The following is a 19,800-nucleotide window of genomic DNA, read 5'->3' as shown; positions in this document are numbered from 1 at the left end:
TCCTACTACCCCAATTGGAACTGGGCTTTCAGGAAAGAGGCGAACCGTTCCAAAGCAGTGCCTTCTATTCTATCCCTTGGAGATAGTCCAGCTGAATGCCAAGAGTCCAAACAATCTGCTTCCTCAGTCTAAGGTGTCTTGCGTTTGTAGGTCACCACTTGTTTTTAAGAAGAGGAAGGTTGGGAACAGATCGATAATTGTCTAAGTCAGTTGGATCAAGTGAAGATTTTTTTTAAAGTAGGGACATCTTCAGAGATGTCAGAAACATCCCCTCACTCAAGAGAATTACGGCTTACTTCTCAGATTCAACTTTTCTACTGTCGCACAGGAGGCCTTATTAAACTGTGAATGCAGGGAGCCAAGAAATAGTGGAACTAAATGCATAGGGCCCTATTTACTTACTCAGGACTCAAAAATTTATAATTATTCCAGATCACAAGACATCCAGTTATCTTCACTGACAGTGGAGAGTTCATCTTGGATCTGAGCAATTGGATCTGTCTTGCAAAGTGGAGTTGCTACTGAATATCATGGGAAGCAGCCAACTCAACTGACCCTTCTGGCCTACATGCACAAAGGTGGCATCACTTTTGATTTTCTGTGGAGTAGCACCTCTTGATGCAACAGAGTCTTGCTGCTACTCAAAGGCAGTGGTTGATACCAAACCTGAAAGTCTGATGGGCAAATTTCTAAGAGGGGAATTCTCCATTCCTCCCCTATCCAAGTGCAACAATACAGGCCAGATCTGTCCTTCCATTCATAATCAAACCATTGATGAGAAAAGTCTTACTATAGACAGTTCTGCTATTAATAGGTTTTAGAGTGTCTGGTCTCCCAAGATCTGAACCCTGGCAACTGGAAGGGGGTGTTTGTATTTGATTTGTATGCCATTTATTGAGACTTTCTGTGTCTTTTTTTTGGACATGTGTGAGAGAGGGATGGAGAAAGAAGGACGTCGTAAAAACATATAACCTGCTTGTGCTTTGTTATATGTTCTCAAATTCATTTGCCTGGGGTTTTGGAAGATTTGCATTTGAAAATGATATAAATGGGAAGTGAGAATGAACTAATAAACCTAGCTCATTTGCCAATGCTGCTGAAATAAGGATCCTTGGGATTAAAGAACATGCATAAATCTTTCAAGACACGGAGTTTCTTTGGCAACGACAATTGGTTTTCCCTTCCAAAAATACTTCAATGTAATACATACTTTACTAAATTTGAGTCTATACTATTATACCCAGTGGATACTGGGAAAAAGTCTGTAGGAGAGTTGGAATCCAAGGGTCTTTTTCTGACTGGTTCCCCAGATATTTTCTTTTCTTTCTTACAGTGACATTGGCACAGTTGGTCAAAAATAACCTAAAATAGACCCAGTTGAAATTTTAGCAAAACTTGAGATCTTTAGATAAAGAAAATGTGCTGAAAGGCACAAAGTACCTAGAAGTAGCTAGTGATCTCATTTGTTAGCAGGAAGTATTAATATTCTGTGCTTAGCATTAGAAGTCTTTGTTCTGAAGCTTCTGCATCTTAATTACCAAAGGATAGTGTTTTATTTGTCACGTGCCTAGTGCTACATAAACGCTGAACAGTATTTCCATTTTGAATAGTTGAAATATATTGTCTAATACTTGGTTCTCAGTTTTTATAGCCATTTAAACTTGAATGTCAGATTGCGAGCTTTGGGTATTAAAGGCATTATTTAGCAACAAGGACTTCAAAACAGTTGATATAAATTCTATGGATCTCAACCTTCCCTTTACTCAAAATGATTTCTGACAATAATTACTGGAAGGAAGAGCTATCCAGTCAATGGAAATGATCAGGAAGTATGATTTGACAAGTTATTTCTTTAAATGTCCAAGGAAGTTCAGATCCAAGTCTGAAGTAATCATACCCCTGCAGTCAAGGGGAAAATAATCATGAAAATACAGTATTTATATATTTTGGAAAGCTTGAGTATTTGACTTACAAATGCCTTCTCTTTCCAGGCAGACTATGAATTTATCAGTTCTGGGCTATACCTTGTAGTATTGTTGCATTTGTGTGAACAGCGCTTTTCAGATATGCTGGGAACTACAAGTGAGGCCAACACACGTATCCGGGTAAGGGATATGACTTGTTCCTGTAATAGAACCAGTTTGTTACTGCGATTAAAGCACACTCCATCTCTTTCAAATATAATATGTGCAGAACCAAAAGAGTCTAGTTTCAAATGGGCCCTTTCTATTCTTCTTCCTGACATTCTGCATGGCCTCCCAAATTCAAGAAGGTCAGCTGTTCCTTTTAAAACCATTTAAAACCAAAGCAGTGAAAGGAATGTGGCCAGAGAGTAGCTAGATGTGTGCTGTGTTGACACGCTTTCTGCTTTTGGGGTTCTTTGAGTCTTTACATAGCTAAGGTAACAGCTGCTTCAAAAAGGATGCTGGGATAGGCAACAAGGCAAAATAGGTTTCGGATATCTTACTGTAATCTGGCAACTATTGGCTGACTTACTGACCTTCTGAAAATAAAGGAAAGGCTGCCTTCCATTAATTTGTTCTAGTCTTAATTTTCTAAGTCCATTTTCTAAAATAAGAACATCCTTGTAGTTGTACAGATAGCCCCTGACTTACAGTTCATTTAGTGACTGTTCAAAGTTACAACAATAGTGAAAAAAGGGACATGATCATTTTTCACACTTATGACCATTGCAGCATCCCAAAGTCACACAATCAAAATTCAGATGCTTGGTAATTGACTCATATTTATGACAGTTGTAATGTCCCAGGGACATGTGATCATTTTTTGCAACCTTCTGAGAAGCAAAGTCAGTGAGGAAACCAGATTCATTTAACAGCTGTGTTATTATCATAACCAGTAGAGTGATTAATTTAACAACTGTGGCAAGAAAAGCTTATAAAATAAGGTAAAGCTCACTCGACAAATGTCTCACTTAGCAATAGAAATTTTGGGCTCAATTGTGGTCGTAAATCGATAACTACCTCTAGTTATTTTTGTTGTCTTTCTCATTTTCTAGCTCCTACATACTTATTTTGAACAAGTAGGGAAAATGTATGTGGGGATATTTTTTTACTTATATTCTGTTCTTTTTTTATATAATGTATCCCAATCTGCAACTACATTTTTAAGCACTTGGTTCTCTCGGAAATGATGAAATATGCAAAAGTGGACACTTTTCCTGTGTGTGTTTAACTGAATCTCCTTTGTAATATGTTCCAGCCTATTAGAACAGCAGCAATTTAAGAGCTTCCTTGAATTCTTGATTCATTTAGAAAGTGCCCTTAATATTTATACTCGGTTCTTAAATAGTTCTTTTTTATATGGTGGAGGTTTAAATACCCTTGTGTTTAACTGAATGGCAGTTGATTGTTGATTTTGCACATTCGTCAGCACAGGCTAAAACCTCCAGGAGAGTTTATATTCAAAACATTATCAAATCATGCACCATTTTTCTTTCACATTCCACAAGCATTGATTCAGTTACATGCAGAAAATGTAATAAGTGAACCCCTGGGTCACAGCCATTCCCATTGCTGCCTGGAATCTTCTCTACTTTAGAAGGACTAAATGCATTTATAATCCACCAGTTCATATGTTTTTACATAAGATTGTATTCCTGGAGACAGTCGGGACTGTTCACTTACAGGTGAGAAGGGAGGAATTTGTGAAGATTTTAATTGTGGTGTTGGATTTTAATGGTGTACAGTCCTGTGGTGATTTGCATTTTTTAAAACTGCCTTTTTGCATTGCTTCTAGTTTATTAATCTTGCAAGAACTCTTCAGGCACACATGGATGATATGGAAAGTAGGTGATTTTACTTCTAAGTTAAAAAAGGGATAAAGTACAGCCTGTTCTTTTATGTAATATTAAGTACCAAAATAACTGAGTTGATCTGCAATTTTCAGATACAATTAGAATAAATTGTAAGGGCACTTAAAGAACTCAAATCTGCTTCCTAAGGAAATGCAATCCAATTACTTGTTTCAAAGTTCCCTGCACTTTATTCTCTGAGAAAGTTTGAAGGGTAAAACTCACCATGGTATGCATACAAACATTTATCATTAAAAGAAACAAAGTGATCCACTGAAATTACTAGTTAGTCTTGATGAGTTTTTATATACTTGTTGACTCAAACATGTGAACATAGACTTGCTTTCAGATCAGCTAAAAATCTCTGAAGTATAGTCTCTCTCTAATAGGAATCTAATTATCTTTTGTGGAATGAATATTTTTAATAAAACATCTTATGGGGTGATGTCTGTTTGAGGTAGTCCCATTTAAGACATGGTTGCTGATATAGCAGTTATAATGAATCCTTGTTACTGCCAACCCATTTTTCTCCTGCCTCTTTAGATTATGTGTACATTGGATGTCTCTTTCCTATGCATCTTACACCTAAAGGCCTCACATACATATTCTACTGTTCATTACATAGGTAGCTCTTGTTAGGATGATGATAAAAGAAACTAAAATAATCTTTTGTGAATGAACACTGTTTATTTGTGTCCATAAAAGTTTTCCTTGGTGATATATCATTTTCTTGTTCCCTGTTCATACATACATACATACATACATAGGTATTTAATAGAAAACTCATTTATTTCTTTGGTATTATTTACTCCATTTATAAATTTAGGCTTCCTTTTAAGGACATTTTGGGATTTTGGCCATTCATTTATACTAGCTACATCTGGATTTTTGCTTTAAAAGGGCATTTACTCCTTAGCACATTTATTCCATAATAATCTTAACCATGTAATTTAATCATACTCTTTCTGGAAAAAGAAACCCGTTGTTAGTCCTTTTGGTATTGAAGGTGCCTGCTAAGGTTATTTATATTTTGCTATTAATATATCTGTACTTGCTTATTAAAACCAAGGCAAAATCATACACGATATGAAACACTTTATTGCCTTGATAAAAAACTGGTCTTTTATCATTCTTAATCTAAGCAGCTGTTAAAACAAAAAACAAACCATTCCTATAGGTTCCTAATATATGTTAAATTGAAATGATGGGCAGAACAGTATTGTGACAGTTGACAAGTAAGTGTCTCCATTTTTATAGAGGTATAGTTGTTAGAAGGTGTACAAGAATTTCAATAGTGGGCTCCCATTGAGAATTATTAAAATGATACCTACAGATAATTGCTTTACATATTTTTACTTATTTTCTTTATCCTTCCTCAAATTGCTTGTTAAAGAAACAAATTTTGATTTCCTTTTACATTAATGTGCTTACTAAAAGCAGTATACTTTAGCATAAGTATACATAGGTGCGTTTTGATTTTTAGTTTCAGAGATGTTAAGTTAAAGTTGTACATAGGTATTAGTTTAGGGAAGCACTCCATTATGAAGCACTGAGTTCATAGATACATAAATGTGTTATAAATGAGATGCTGTGTCACATTAAAATAATGTCCTTGATTTTAAACTTCTAGAAAAGTTTCTGATTATATTCTGTACTTCCAGCAGCTTCAGATGATGATGATGATGATTCTGAAGATGGTGATCTCGATAGGACCTTTGATGCTGCATAGATGGTGTGGAAGGGCTAAATGCTCAGCTGACACAAGTATCACCAGTGCACATTTATTTAGTACACCATGCTGAATTTATTAGATTTCTGAAGAACTGCTGAGTCAAACAGAAAATCTGCTATCCATAGATAATGGATATTGTTCATTCAGTCTGCAAGAGTATCTTTCTTCTTTCAGAGTATGACGATGTATGCCTTCTTCTCAAGGGTGTGATTTTTATCTGTAAGGAAGAGTTCTTTTTGTATAAACTTCTTACAGAAATTGGTTATAAATTCTGGGAAATGTTTCTCATGTTTTGCTCTTCTGCCGGCACTAAGTGGAACTGTTAAATGAGTTTGCAAGTTCAAGTCACTGGGAAGAGAGGGGATAATTCTTAGTTAACTTACCACTTAAAAATATATATTGGGAAATCTCACCATTTTGGTTCCAGTGTTAACACCTAGATTGAATGAGGGAGTGAATGGATTCTGTAATTAGTTTTAAGTTTCTCTGGAGGAGTGTTTAACTCAAAGCAATAAACTTGCAAGGGGCTACTAATAAGTGTTAATTAAGGCTTTTATAAGTATTGATTTCAAAACTGCAGATTATATTTGATAATATTATGTACAAGTTCCAATAAGGAATTACAGCAGTAGACACAAGCATTTCAGCATTCCTGGAAGGAATAAAACTTATGGTTTAAAATCTTAACCAAGCTATTTATCTGAATGAACATTTTTTTAGAACCCACGTTCACTAAGGCACTGGTTATCAATGTGTTTTCTAGTGTTGTCACTTGTTTGTTAAATAAAGATTGCAATCCTATGGTTTGTCTACCTCTTTAAAATAAGGTACCTTTTAGAGCCTAAGTCATACCCTCATAGGAATTTTGTCTGGTTTAAAATGTCAGTGCTGATTGAATCTGTTGGGGTGAAACAATAAACGGGGTTAGGTTTTCTGTGTTGCTCATAAGACTAATGTTTTCTTCTAGGGGACCTCTAGTCCCGGTGATTTTAGGGCTGCATCCATACAAGTTTCCTGGCAACCATTCAGAAATGACTTGCCATATTTTCCAGGAATGCATAATCTGAGAATGATCCCTTTACAGAGAGCATCCTTTGCCCGTTATATGAATACAGGTAGTCCTTGGCTTACAACAATTCGTTTAATGACCTTTCAAAGTTACAGTGGCACTGAAAAACAAGGCTTATGATTGTTTTTCACACTTATGACCTTTGTTGCGCCCCCATCATGTGATCAAATTCAGTTGCTTGGTGATTCATATTTATGACGGTTGTTGTGTCCTGGGGTCACATGATGACCCTTAGCCCAATGAATCACTTCAGTACAATTTTCATAGGAAAACAGTGTTGTTTTGTACTTCAAGAAAGGAGATTAATGACTTGGCAAACAATACCAACTTTTCCAAATCCATATAGGTATTTTTTACATATTCATTGCTTTAAAACTGCAGTGTTTGTGTATCTTCTACTGTTAGCTGCTGTTTTTTGAAGTACCGGAATAGAGATACGAAGACCAACCTTAAAGAGAAATTAAAAAGGAGTGCTGCTGGGGGTGGTAATCTGGAAATTGCTACCTATGAAGGCTACTGCCTTGTTTTGAAAAAAAAATAGGTGATTAGAGCAAAAAAAAATAGTTACAATGTTCTGAGCTACATTCTCTTCCATTCTGTTTATGAAAAAATTTGACTAAAATTAATTTAGGAGAGATTAGGGGGGTCATTAGACCTATTTAACAAATATGATCTTTTCTCTGGCACCCAGAGGCATTTAATTATTTAAATTATAAAGGTCAGCTAGCATAAATTATAAAGGTCAGCTAGTAAGATGTGATACAGATATTCAACCATCCAAATGATTATTTTGATGTAATGCTTATTCATATAGAAATATATGTATTTATACTTTAACCTAATTGTGACCAATGCTAGATAGATTTCCGCCTGCAATATAACACGAGGCAAGCATTGAATAATGTTTAAGCAATATCTTATTCAGCCTCTTGTATGATAAGCAGTAATTCCCAAACACTACCTGCCTCTCAGTAATTGATACCCTAATTGTAAATACTGACTTGCTTTATGTATGCAATTCTAGAAAGGCCCATTTTAGTTACTGCTTTTATTTGAGCTCAAAAAAGTGCAAATATTAATACTCAAAATTTTATTTCAAAGAACAGAATATTAAAATAGACATATATAAAAAGATTGGGATTGTGTTGAAGGTCCTTGCCATAGTTCCATATTTGTTAATATTAAAAAATGTTGACATTCACTATAAGCACACTTCATGGTAAAGATACAATCTACAGGTTTAAATAAATTGTCCATTGTTCATGATTGCACTTGCTCCACATTTCTTAAAGATAACATTTTATAGTCTTATATTTTCAAATTTGGGGAATTATAAAAAAAAAAAGGTTTTGTAGAGACTTTTAGTCCACAATTGGAATTCTGAATTTCATAAACAAATGAGTGCTGTGAGACTTGTTGGCAAATGTCAACAAAAATAAATTTAGCACAGTGTCGTTGAAAGGCAGGAGTTCCTTCCTTCCAAAGGATCTTTGGACGTTTTGGATAAGAATGATTTCTAAACTATGGATATTATTAAAAGGATATCAAGCATGTTGAAAAATGCACATTTAGATAGAAAATTACTTCATATACATAAAATAACAACTAAGCATCATTTGGTTTATATTTCATTATAATACTGGTTTTAAAGATTGCTTTTGTGCCAGGACCCCTTTCTGTAACAGTATCTAAATGAAAACAGGTTAAGCAGAATATTCAACTTCATCTATAAAAAATGTTTCATTGTCATGCGGAATTTGAGTGATGGAATTATGTGTGCTACATCTTGGTCTAGAAGATATCCTCCTTTGATAAAGAAACCAGAGAAATGCTGCAGAGACTGCCACAGTTATTGTTGATAGTACAACTATGATGCTTGTCCAAGCAGTTTCTGAAACGACACAGAGATTACAAGAAAAGTACCTAATTAATCAGACATGTTTTCTGCAATTGCAAATACTTTTCAGCTGTTTAACATTCTGATATTACTGGACCATTTCCCTGTTTGTCTTATGTGCAGCTTTTTAGTTATCCAGTGAATCTTTTAAGATCTTTTGATTATATCTGGATTACTGAGAATCTCCATAGACTGTTACTCGCACTTAGACTTATATGTCGCTTCACAGTGCTTTACAGCCCTCTAAACGGTTTACAGAGTCAGCATATTGCCCCAAGAATTTGGGTTCTCATTTTACCGACCTCAGAAGGATGGAAGGATGAGTCAACGTTGAGCCAGTCAAGATCAAACTGCTGGCAGTGGGGAGAATTAGTCTCAGAATTACCTGAGATCATAAACAAATCTAGAAATGTTTTCTTTATACTTTGATGTTACCATGTCGGTTATTAATTTCTATATAGATAGTCCTCGACTTAAAAAAAAAATAAAGGTTTCCCTAAAGGTTTCCCTGTCCCATCGTGTCTGACTAGGGGGCAGTGCTCATCTCTGTATCTTAGCCAAAGGAATCTACATTGTCCAAATATTACAACCATTCCATTTAGTGACCATTTGAGTTACAACAGCCTTGAAAAAAGTGACCTATGATCAGTTTTCACGCTTGGAACTGTTGCAGCATCCCTATAGTCATGTGATCAAAGGTTTGGGTGCTTGGCAACTGGCATGTATTTAAGACAGTTGCACTATCCCAGGGTCATGCTAGCACCATTTGTACCTTTCCTAAGCAGCTTCTGATAAGCAAAGTCAATAAGGGAAGCCAAATTTGCTTTATGACTGCATGATTCACTTAACAACTGTAGTGATTCACTTAACAACTGTGACAAAAAAGGCCATAAAATGGAGCAAAACTTAACTGTTGCTTAGCAATGAAAATTTTGCATTCAGTTGTACGTTAAGAACTACCTATATTACTTGGTCCTATGTATGTGGTAAGTAACTTCTACTGCTGAAGCATGTTTCATCAAGCGGTTTCAGATGCACACAAAACTCTCTTCCTTATGCTCCCATTTGCCACTTTGGAATGCACCGAGTACAATTTTATCCTTTTCTCCCTAACCTTTAATTAGTCTAATAAAAATTTCAATAAGCTTGAAAAATGGTTGAGTTACTGCCTTTACGCAGCTCTGATTTTCCATATCCTCCTGACCAATAGAGTTTCCAGTGGGCCTATCCCTATGATATAAACAAATTCTCTAATATGTACCAGGCAAATGGCAACAAAAATGTGGGGAATCAGTGACATTTAACAGCAAATGGATATCTTTTAATACAGCTTATTGCATATACAAATAGAGGACATAATGATAATTCCTTGCTTAGAAAAGGTCTATTAAAATCAGTGGAATGAATTAAATTAGTCCTGCCTAAATTACATTGATGGACCTGCTGTTAATTATATCCACACATGGAACCAATCCATGATAACTCAGTGTTATTTCCTGAAAAAGAAAACTGCTCTGAAATAAAAGACATTATCTTAGCACTGTTTCATTACTAGACAATATACAGAAAAAGTGGATTACTCACCAAAGAAGCGTGTCTTTTCATAAAGAACTTTAGCAACATGGAGAGAGAAAATGAGAACATATTACTTTTTTAAATCTGCATTTTACCCTCTCATAGAGGAGTAGTGAAAATAATTACTATCCAACAGTTGGCAATAAGCCACTTAGTGACCAAATAACAGTGATCAATATAAAAATTGAAAAACCTGTTCCTTCAAAAGTGTGTGTATATGAATCTATTTGAGGAAGTAATTTCTGTGCGTGGATCTCCCAGGGAATGGAAATTGTGGCTGTAAATTAGATGGCTATTCAAATGCAGGTACAGTACTGTTCATCCACATGGGTCTACTGACTGCAGTTTGGTTCTGGAACTAGCATAGTAAACCCAATACTATACCATATGACTGGAGTGTGAATAGGAAATGAATGAAATGTGGTTTGCATAATTTCTAAAAGGGCAGATAACATCTTGCTTTCATTGTAATGAATTATATATTGATCATAGATTGAACACCATAATAATCAAGAGTATCCTCTAAAACAATTCCCCAAGCAAGAATCCTCCCCCAGTCATTTTACGCCCACAGAAAGGAAAACATAGCATTGCGCTGACAAGTGAGATATGACCTGGGGGTATATCACCACAGATAAGAATTTTGATAACGGAAGGTACAGTTTGTTTTCATTATGGGGCAATTATTGACCCAGTTAAAACTTTGGAAAACCTAGAATGTGAATAATTAGTCTTGAAGTCTATTCGGTTTCAGTGCTGGAATTGGGAGACAACCAAACCAATGTTTTATTAATCTTTGGCAGCTGCTTTCTTAAAAACAATGCTTATCCTAATATGCTTGCTGTAGGAATAATCAAAAGAATTTGTTTCCTGAATCTGGTAATGGGGGAAGACCTTTAGCAATAAACCTACCAGAATTGTGACTTAAGCTCCTTAATATGTTGGTAATTTTTTTTTTGCAGCTACCTTGTGTGTTCTGCCATATGAAAAGCCCAAATAGCAAGATAAGAGTGTTATTTCCAGTTTGTCTTGAAGAATTCATTTGCATCATCTAATGTATCACAATTATACTGCATATATGACCAGTACTGTGATAAAACGACACTGGGATTAAGTTTAATGACTGTGATGACTGGTAATTGATGAAGGGCTCCAGAGTGTTTGGAAGAGGAAGTAAACAACATCAGGAGTTATCTACATGAAAGCCCTTCCACAGCCTGTGAAATTCCTCACCTATAATAGAAAACATCAATACTGTAGCATTTTTAAAGCAATGTTATAGCATGGCTCTTACATACCAGTAGCTTCACACAGGATCTTAGTCAGTGGAAGATGTTCACAGGACACTTTTTTCCATCCACCTGAAGCTGTATGCATAGTAGCACAAGTGTTTAGAAGTTCATTGTTACTTTCTTCCTCTATCCAGTTTGTAAAATTTACTTTGGAATCATCATACCATTTGAAAATATCATCTGCAATACAATAGATTTAAATTTATTTTTGTCTGCTTCATAAACATGAGCCAAAGTAAAAGCCCACATTGACTTGATCATTTGTCAATAAGTGGTTTTAATTTTACTTTTAAAAAATTCACTTTAGTTTAAATTGCAGTTTAAAAAGAAACTGCAGAAAGCTTTAGGGAGGGGTTTTTTTTGCCCATTATCTTAAATACATGAGCCCTGGTACAATGATAGCCAGGGACAGACCTTTATGAATAGCAATTGTATGCTTGATCAATATTAGATAACACTTAACATTCCCTCCCGGTAAAAGTCACCCTATTTCACTTTTCTTGTGTCTGTCCCATTGAAGGGGCCTCAGCCACTGTGTTCATTCTGCACTCCTGTGGTGGTGGTGTTCTAGGCTTTGCATTCACAATTCTCTCTGAATTCCATAGGGCCCATTTTCCAAATCCAGAACAAGAGAGTTCTTTTAGCAATTACATCTAGAAAACTTTATCTTAAGGAAGGAAGGATAGTTCTTAATGCAAATATAGTTCAAAAATCGAGAAAAGGTGGAGCCTATTTCTAACAGGATTTGTTCACTTACCATCTGTGTCAAAAAACATGCCAAGAGAGATGTATTCTGGACCATGCCAATTTGAATGAAAATTATTTTGAATAAAGGTATTTTCATCTTTGCTATTTATTGTAATAATATCTGCTCCGGAAGCTACATTTGAGAAATAAAGACAAAAAATTAAGGCTGAGTGTCCGTTCCTATGAATGGGAGTAAATGCTGCAGTTCATTTGGTATATTGTTAGCCTTGGTCATCCTAGTCATAGGGAAAGATGCATATAAACTGTGTAGGCAGCTTCCGTTCTTTTATTATACAGCTACTGATCTGTTTTTGGCTTCCAAAAACATCTAAACACACACTGCCGTACTTAAAGATGCATGTGCATGCTGGTGCTGCATGACAGACGATGCCAAAAGAGTTTCCTAAAATAAACAGTCTGGAAAATTCTGGGGTAGAAATCAATGAAATAACAGCTCTCTGTCTCCAGCATTAGAAATGTTTGATGGTATACGAGCATGCTAGATCAATGCACTTGGGAAAGTCTGCATTCCCCAGTAATAAAGTGAAATTGAATGAGATCAACCACAGAAACCCAAGAGCTTTCCCAGCTGTACATCTGCAGATCTGTATCCTGAGCAAATAATGTAACATGATCTGTTAACTACTGTGAGTAGTAACATTCTTCAAAATTGCAAAGAGATATTGAAAGGGTCCTCCCAGTTCCTGCTCCTAGCAGCCTCAGCTGATTGGTCTCAGTGCATCACATAAGGTTGGGATGAGATTGGACAGAGTAGAGCTGTCTTACCATTGCCTCGGCACAGCTCCCTGGCATCATCCATACCGTAGACCTCTGAGGATCCCTGAAGTAGAGCATAGCAGCTCTTCTGGAATGGAATCCAAGCAATGGAAGGGCAGGCTACACAAGGAAGAGAACATGAATGAGACCATCTGTTTCTGTTGTCAGGCCCAGCTTCACAACATACAAATTAAATGACATGAGTTTTTCCAAATTTTTATATAGCATTCAAGACAAGTTGGGAACAGCCTAATCAGATCTGAAATAAATGAGATTAACTGCAATATTAAAAAAGCAGGCTGCTATCATTTTGGGGTGTTGGGGGGTGAAGTAGAGTTGTGTGACCTCCAGGCACTTATTTCTTTAGTGAAACAAATAGCTGCTAGAAAAGGGAAGGGTGTGATTGTAAAAAAAGTGAATCTTCCTTTCCCAGACCTAGCAACCCTAACCCAAAGCAACCTTTACTTTTTAGCTTTAATGAATAATCTATAACTGTTCATTCCTGAGACTTCCCTTTGGATAAAATACACATAACTTTTAACATTCATTGCAGCTAGTTTGATTGTAGGTGTGTTTGTTTGCTTTTAATTGCACCATGCTTTTCACATTCATTTTGAATCTGGTTTTCAATCAACACTACTATTGTGTAATCCTATTAATCTTGGTATTGAAAACTCTTTATCTTGTTTATTATATTTAGCATTTAGATGCTTCCATCTCCAGAGTCACTTAGGAGAACTTGGCTGATCTTGAAGAATAAAGCAGGATCAAACTAGACAGGAAACCATTAAGAAATCAGGTCCCAGTTAGCCGGGAAAGTTGTAAAAGCACTACAAAAGAACCACACCATTAGAATAGAGTAGAGTAGAGTAGAGTAGAGTAGAGTAGAATAGAATAGAATAGAATAGAATAGAATAGAATAGAATAGAATAGAATAGAATAGAATACTTTATTGGCCAAGTGTGATTGGACACACAAGGAATTTGTCTTGGTGTAAATACTCTCAGTATACATAAAGAAAAGGTACATTCGTTAAGAATCAAGAATCATAAGGTACAACACTTAATGATAGTCATAGGGTACAATCAACAATCAAATCATACTAGGAAACAGTCAAGTGGGAGGGGATGGGTGATAAGGAGTGGTGAGAAGATTAACAGTCATAGTAGTGTACACTTTGTAAATAGCTGAACAGTGTTGAGGGAATTATTTGTTTAGCAGAGTGATGGCTTTCGGGAAAAAACTGTTCCTGTGTCTAGTTGTTCTGGTGTGCAGTGCTCTATAGCATCGTTTTGAGGGTAGGAGTTGAAACAGTTTATGTCTAGGATGTGAGGGGTCTGTAAATATTTTCACAGCCCTCTTTTTGACTCGTGCAGTATATAGGTCCTCAATTGAAGGCAGGTGGGTAGTAATTGTATTTTCTCCTAATTATCCTCTGAAGTCTGTGTCTGTCCTGTTGGGTTGCAGAACGAAACCAGACAGTTTTAGAGGTGCAGATGACAGACTCAATCATTCCTCTGTAGAACTGTATCAGCAGCTCCTTGGGCAGTTTGAGCTTTCTGAGTTGGCACAGAAAGAACATTCTTTGTTGTGCTTTGTTGATGATGTTTTTGATGTTAGGTGTGCATTTTAGGTCATGTGATATAGTAGAACCTAGAAATTTGAAGGTCTCTACTGTTGATACTGTGTTGTCTAGTATTGTAAGAGGTGGTAGTATAGGAGGGTTTCTTCTAAAGTCTACCACCATTTCTACAGTTTTGAGTGTGTTCAGTTCCAGATTGTTCTGGTTACACCAAGAGGCAAGTTGTATAACCTCCTATCTGTATGCGGATTCACTGTTGTCTTGAATGAGACCAATCACTGTTGTATCATCTGCAAACTTCAGTATTTTAACAGATGGATTGTTTGAGATGCAGTCATTGGTATATAGGAGAAGAGAAGTGGAGATAGCACACACCATTTCCTTATTATTCCCAGAAACTATATGTAATCCCTGAGAACCAAGCTCAACTCATTTTGTATTTCCAGAAGCCCTTGGTAATATCACTTTGTATCACATTCCAAATCTTTATTATGTTCTTGGACCAGCCTTTACAATAAAAGACTACAGTAAAAGGAGAAATGGCTTAATACAGCAATTTGCTGGTAGGGAAGGGAAAAAATAGTGGAAGAATAAAACAGCATGTCTAATTAAAAATGTTTGTGTAGTTGTGTAACTTGATAAAAAATATTTGGCCCACTGGTATATGAGCATAGAGTTAACGTCCCAATAACAAATATAAAATTTATCCGCATGGCCTTCTTATTTGGATTATTATATACTTAAGAAGACAACAGGACCAGTTAGTTAAAAAAAAAAAAACTGGAATTTTTGTTCAAGAGGCAAAGCTTTAGAAAATTACCGTAATAGTAAAAGGAAGCCCAGGTTAACTGATTGCTGCCTATCCATACTAAAGGGGCCATTTAGAAATCATTGCTCATCAGGAAATTACTCCAGCTTTGTCTACCCAAAACCTTCCAGTTGACTTTGATTAGTGAGTGGGAAGAAGAACTCAGGCAGGATTGTTTTGCAGAAGGCAGAACAGGCATACACAAAATGGTGGATATGCCCTTTTTTTATTCTTTTGGAGTAGGAGGAGAATGCCATTCAGCCAAGGTCCTATGTTAAGATCACACCTATAATTTTAGCCCTTTCTGATATACTTTTCTTTCTTTTCAGTGCTTAAAAGATATCTACATGTTTATAATATTGCCTTTCCAATGTTAATATTAATCTCCCTTTTCCCACTTAAATTTCCTCTATATGGTTTTCCCACTTAAATTTTCCCTACATGGTTTAGACTCACAATCTTCAGTCAGCAATAACAGAATGGAGACTGTAACAAAAAATACCAGGCAGGAGATGCGTAGGTCAAAAATTAGAAGGCCAGTTTTAACAGAATTAAAGATACATCACCGGCATCTGCCTAAAAATAAAATAAAAATAGTAAGCCCTAAAGTTTGAGGCCTAAAGAGCAATTTGTGAATGTTCTCCCACCCACTTTTAAAGACATCAGAAAAAAGGCAGATTCTATCTGAGGAAAAAAAGTGATCGAGAAATCTTGACAGGATAACGAAAATAAGCACATATAATAGAAAAGCAATATTCTGCCTAGCTAAATATCAGATTAATCCTACAACCCTGTGGTAGCTGAAAGTGTGTGTGTGTGTGTGGGTGTGTTTGATTCATTCTATGTCACCCAAAAGCTTCACCAAACTCTTCAGAAAACATGCAGTCATATTTTATGACTTGTTTTGTTGTCCTTGGAGTTTACCACTTTGCTTTCAAGGATGGGCTAGTAACTCAATAATAACCATGTTGTTGTTAGCATTACAAGAGGATACATCCCAGTTTAGCAACCAGTTTCACACAGAGGAAGCACAATCTGGTTCTGCAAAATCTGCTTCTGCAAAACAGGAGGGAGTCAGCACAAGCCAAAGTTCTCTTTAAACACAGATACAGATATCTTGCTTAGAAAATATCTTAGAAAAGACTTGGTAGTGATGACTTGATGACTTTATTATCCTTATCATTATGCAAGTGATAATTGCAAGATGGTCTACATGGAGATGCCTCTGAAGATCAAGAAGTTTTGGTGGAAATGCCACAGCCAGGAGATTAACAGAGGAGAGCTGTTCTGGAGAATCATCTATTTTGCCATCTTTGCACTGGCTGCCAATGGGCTTCTGGGTCAAATCCAAAGTCCTATTCAATACCTACACAACTCCTTGTGGTAGTGCAGCTCCAGAGTACACCAGGACCACTTTATTCAGCACAATCCCCCTCCCTTCCAGGAAGAGGATTGATGGATTTTTTTTTATTGCAATCTTTTTGTGTTATACACCATCCTAAAGTCTTGTGAGAGGGCAGTACTACCGTAGCAATAAAGAGTAAAGATAGTAATAAAAAAGAAATAGGTGGATTGATAATTAACAGGAAAATGACAGGAAAATGATGTTTTCTAGTACTGAGAGGACAAATACACCTGATTTGACAAAGTATTTTATTTGTTTTTCCTTGGTAGCAGAGAAGAATCTGGTAAGTTAACTTTTCTCCACACCCCTTTATTTCACAAACCTAGCATACAAATTTCAGTATAGTACACTATTTCTGGATAAAAATCAATGTCTCCCTATTGCTAAAGTCATTTTGGATGTAACATGGGTCCAGTGTAGATTGACTAAAGATAGTACCTAGTTAATGACCCAGACTAGGCAAAAAATAAAATAAAAATAAACCTCATTCCCTAGTAACTTTCCCCTCCCCCTTGTTTTTTCTTTCTGTCAAACATTGACCAATTTCCCTAAATCATCCACAATCACCACAATCCAAGTCATCCTCTGATTTTGAAACTGGTTAATCAATCATCAGATTTTATTCTAGTCACAACAGGACTTTGCCAACCTTGGTTGACCTGAAAGAAAACCTAGTATGAGTTCAGCATAAGTAGTGCTTAGATGAGAGACCATTAGGATGCAGGCTAGTCCATGAAGTTGGGGGAAAAAAAACCTTTCCAGAAGAAGACAGTGGCGATCCACTTCTGTACTGTTAGGCAGGGAGAGACCCAGGATTTAAGCTCAACTTAACAGAGACTTTGATTGGATTCATTGCAGATTTACCTAGCTACATAAATATTTATTTTAGGCTCTCTGTCTGAAAGCCTTGTGTTCTTATTATGTTGGTCAATAACCGTACATCAGCCAAATGGATTTCAAACAAAACCGCCTCCCAACCAAATGCAATTTTCTCATCATCTTATGGATGAAACAGGAGATTGATCTGCCTGTCATTTTGCTGAATTAGATTCTTGTGGCGAATGAAAAACAGGAAGCATGTATTCCTTCGCCTCCGCAAATCCTGAAGTTTCACTCCAGTCTGAACAGATCAATCAAACACTGCCTGTATGTCCCTCCCTCCCTCTCCTAGCCCAGAGTAAATAGGTTTCTAAAAAGCATTTTAAAAAAAAGGCCTCGCAGCAGCGTACGCATTTGGAGAACTGACATTTGATCCCGCGCCAAAAGAGGGGGAAATCTTTGAGCGCCGGGGTGTTTTCAGACTGCCCTATAATGGGAGGTCTAAGCAAAAAACAAAGGTCCCGCACAGCACAGAGGAAGCCCCCCCTCCTTCCCTAACCGCCCCCGAGAAAGAGGGCGAGGGACATTGTGAAAAGGCAGCGCCCGAAGTTTGAAGCGCCTTGAAACTCCCTCTCCTGCATAAGTTTCTGCCTCATGCGCGCAGTTCACTCTGGATGGCAAAGGCAGCGCACCGCCGGCCGGAGGACAAGGCGAGGCAGGGCGCGCGTTTCCAAAAGGCGGCGGCTGTAAAAACCCTCAAGGGGGGAATTCCCAAAGCGGCGCCTCAGTGCCGCCCCACCTTCTCTTACCGTCCGTTCCCAAGGAAGGTAACGCGGCCGCCAGGAGAAAGCCGCTGAGAAAGCAGGCGGAGTAGGAAGCGGGCGAAGGGGCGCCCATGGCCGGGCAAGGGAGCTCCGCCCGGCCCACTCGCGTCGCTCGGGGGTTGGGGCCGCGCAAACGCCGCCCACCCTTTGGGCCCTGGACCAGGGCGGGGAAGGGAGGAAAGCGGAGTTCTCCTTCGGGCTGCCGTCTCTGTCACGAGCTTGCGGGGTTCGGGGGGAAACGTCCTCCGTGCTCCTAGCGCTTTCCCTTCAGCCGAAGCAGCTACGAGGCAGACGTTCCACTGGTGCGGTGCTTCCCAAAGTCTGCCATGAATTTTTTATTTTTATTTTTTTTGCGCGTCATTCTGGACTTTCAGCGGCACAAGCGCTTCGTCCGAAGAAACAGAAATCCTCCGGGTGAAGTTAACAGTTAACAGACTTTTTTTTTTTTTAGATTTAATATTTTTAATAATTTAAATTAGCCATTCCATAAAATGCACCATTGCAAATTACAATAAAGAGAATACATTTTGCCTCCTTTAAAACCTACTATATACATTGCTTGGATGATGGATCCACAAATTCATTACAGGGAACAAACCTTCAAAACAGGCCTTAAAACTCTTTAGCCAAAGATAGAAGATTCAGCACACTTTAGAAGGGCCAACCACCAAAATGCCAAGAGGGAAACACCTACAGACTTTTGAAAAGATTTTCTTTTGTAAATCCCACCTTTATTATTTTTTATAAATAACACAAAGTGACGAACATACCTAATACTCCCCCGAACTCTGAAGGGCAGTGACTTTTTAGCTGGCTGCAATGCATTTCCCACAGCAGCCTTGGAGGAAGGATATTTAAAAAGTCCATAGGAGCCGAGGCTGTCCCTGTGGACAAGGAGCTGCTGAAACTATAGCTTATGCCCTGGTATACTGAATCTTCTATAAGGACTCAGGGATTCATTTCATAACACCTCACCTGATACAACAGCTGGGAAAGCCAATCTCACAGGTACAATTGCTGTTATTGGAAGAGTCTGATGTAGGTGTTTTTAAAACGTTGCTGAATTTTGATATACGGCCAGCAAAATTAGGCAGACTTTGACTGCCCACTAATTGTCATATACTATCCTGCCTTTTTATTTTTTAATGCTTCATATTTGTAATGCTGCGGACACACCTGCAGACACACCGTGGACAACCCACAACCCGTTAGATGTCAAGGTCTCTTCAAAAATGATGGACGAAGATCATTTATAATGCTAGCCTATGACCATAATAAAAATATTGTTATTTATTACTTAATACTCCTTCTGCCCCCCACCTCCCAATTTTCCCCACAACCACCACCACCTTGTGAGGTGATTTGGGCTGAGAGAAAGTGAGTGATTCAAAGTCATCTGGCTGGCTTTCATGGCTAAGGTGGGACTTCAATGCAGATTCTCCTGTTTTCTAGCCTGGTG

The 19,800-nt window shown here is 37.4% G+C and overlaps 2 protein-coding genes across 18 annotated transcripts in view; one reads left to right on the top strand and one right to left on the bottom strand.

The window, feature by feature from the left end:
* The window catches only part of MARCHF7 (membrane associated ring-CH-type finger 7), a 41,138-nt gene extending 34,791 nt beyond the window's left edge, over positions 1–6,347 (top strand). For 5 of the 17 annotated variants that reach the window (XM_087920115.1, XM_087920109.1, XM_087920110.1 and 2 more), the window contains 3 exons: positions 1,992–2,105; positions 3,760–3,808; positions 5,479–6,347. In XM_087920115.1, the coding sequence (XP_087776241.1) occupies positions 1,992–2,105; positions 3,760–3,808; positions 5,479–5,543 (228 nt within the window). In that variant the 3' untranslated portion in view covers positions 5,544–6,347. Of the gene's footprint in view, positions 1–432; positions 2,106–3,759; positions 3,809–5,475 lie in introns of those variants that run through there. The other 12 variants (XM_087920114.1, XM_087920108.1, XM_026697173.2 and 9 more) reach the window with 5 other exon arrangements.
* Positions 6,348–7,648: 1,301 nt separating this feature from the next.
* Positions 7,649–18,446, bottom strand: CD302 (CD302 molecule). Its single transcript, XM_087920118.1, has 6 exons — positions 18,327–18,446; positions 12,913–13,023; positions 12,137–12,259; positions 11,386–11,559; positions 10,097–10,123; positions 7,649–8,506 (listed from the first exon to the last, which is right to left on the bottom strand). Exons 1-6 carry the CDS (start codon positions 18,412–18,414, stop codon positions 8,319–8,321), a joined length of 711 nt encoding a protein of 236 aa, XP_087776244.1. The 5' UTR covers positions 18,415–18,446; the 3' UTR covers positions 7,649–8,318.
* Between the last annotated feature and the right edge of the window lie 1,354 nt (positions 18,447–19,800).

Source organism: Pseudonaja textilis, chromosome 1, assembly GCF_049901715.1.
Source record: "Pseudonaja textilis isolate UNSWEBS1 chromosome 1, rPseTex1.2, whole genome shotgun sequence".
Classification (NCBI taxonomy): domain Eukaryota; kingdom Metazoa; phylum Chordata; class Lepidosauria; order Squamata; family Elapidae; genus Pseudonaja; species Pseudonaja textilis.
Note: the sequence above shows the minus strand (reverse complement) of the source record. Positions and strands in the feature narration are given on the sequence as shown.

Bases quoted from the DNA above. Each gene is read 5' to 3' on its own strand.
- CD302 (XM_087920118.1), bottom strand. From the start codon at position 18,414: ATGGGCGCCCCTTCGCCCGCTTCCTACTCCGCCTGCTTTCTCAGCGGC. The intron at 10,124-11,385 runs GTATGTAAGAGC...ATGTTGCTAAAG, and splicing joins GATCCTGTGTGAAGCTACTG to TTCTTTATGAAAAGACACGC. The intron at 8,507-10,096 runs GTGAGTAATCCA...GTGTCGTTTCAG, and splicing joins TGAAAAGACACGCTTCTTTG to AAACTGCTTGGACAAGCATC.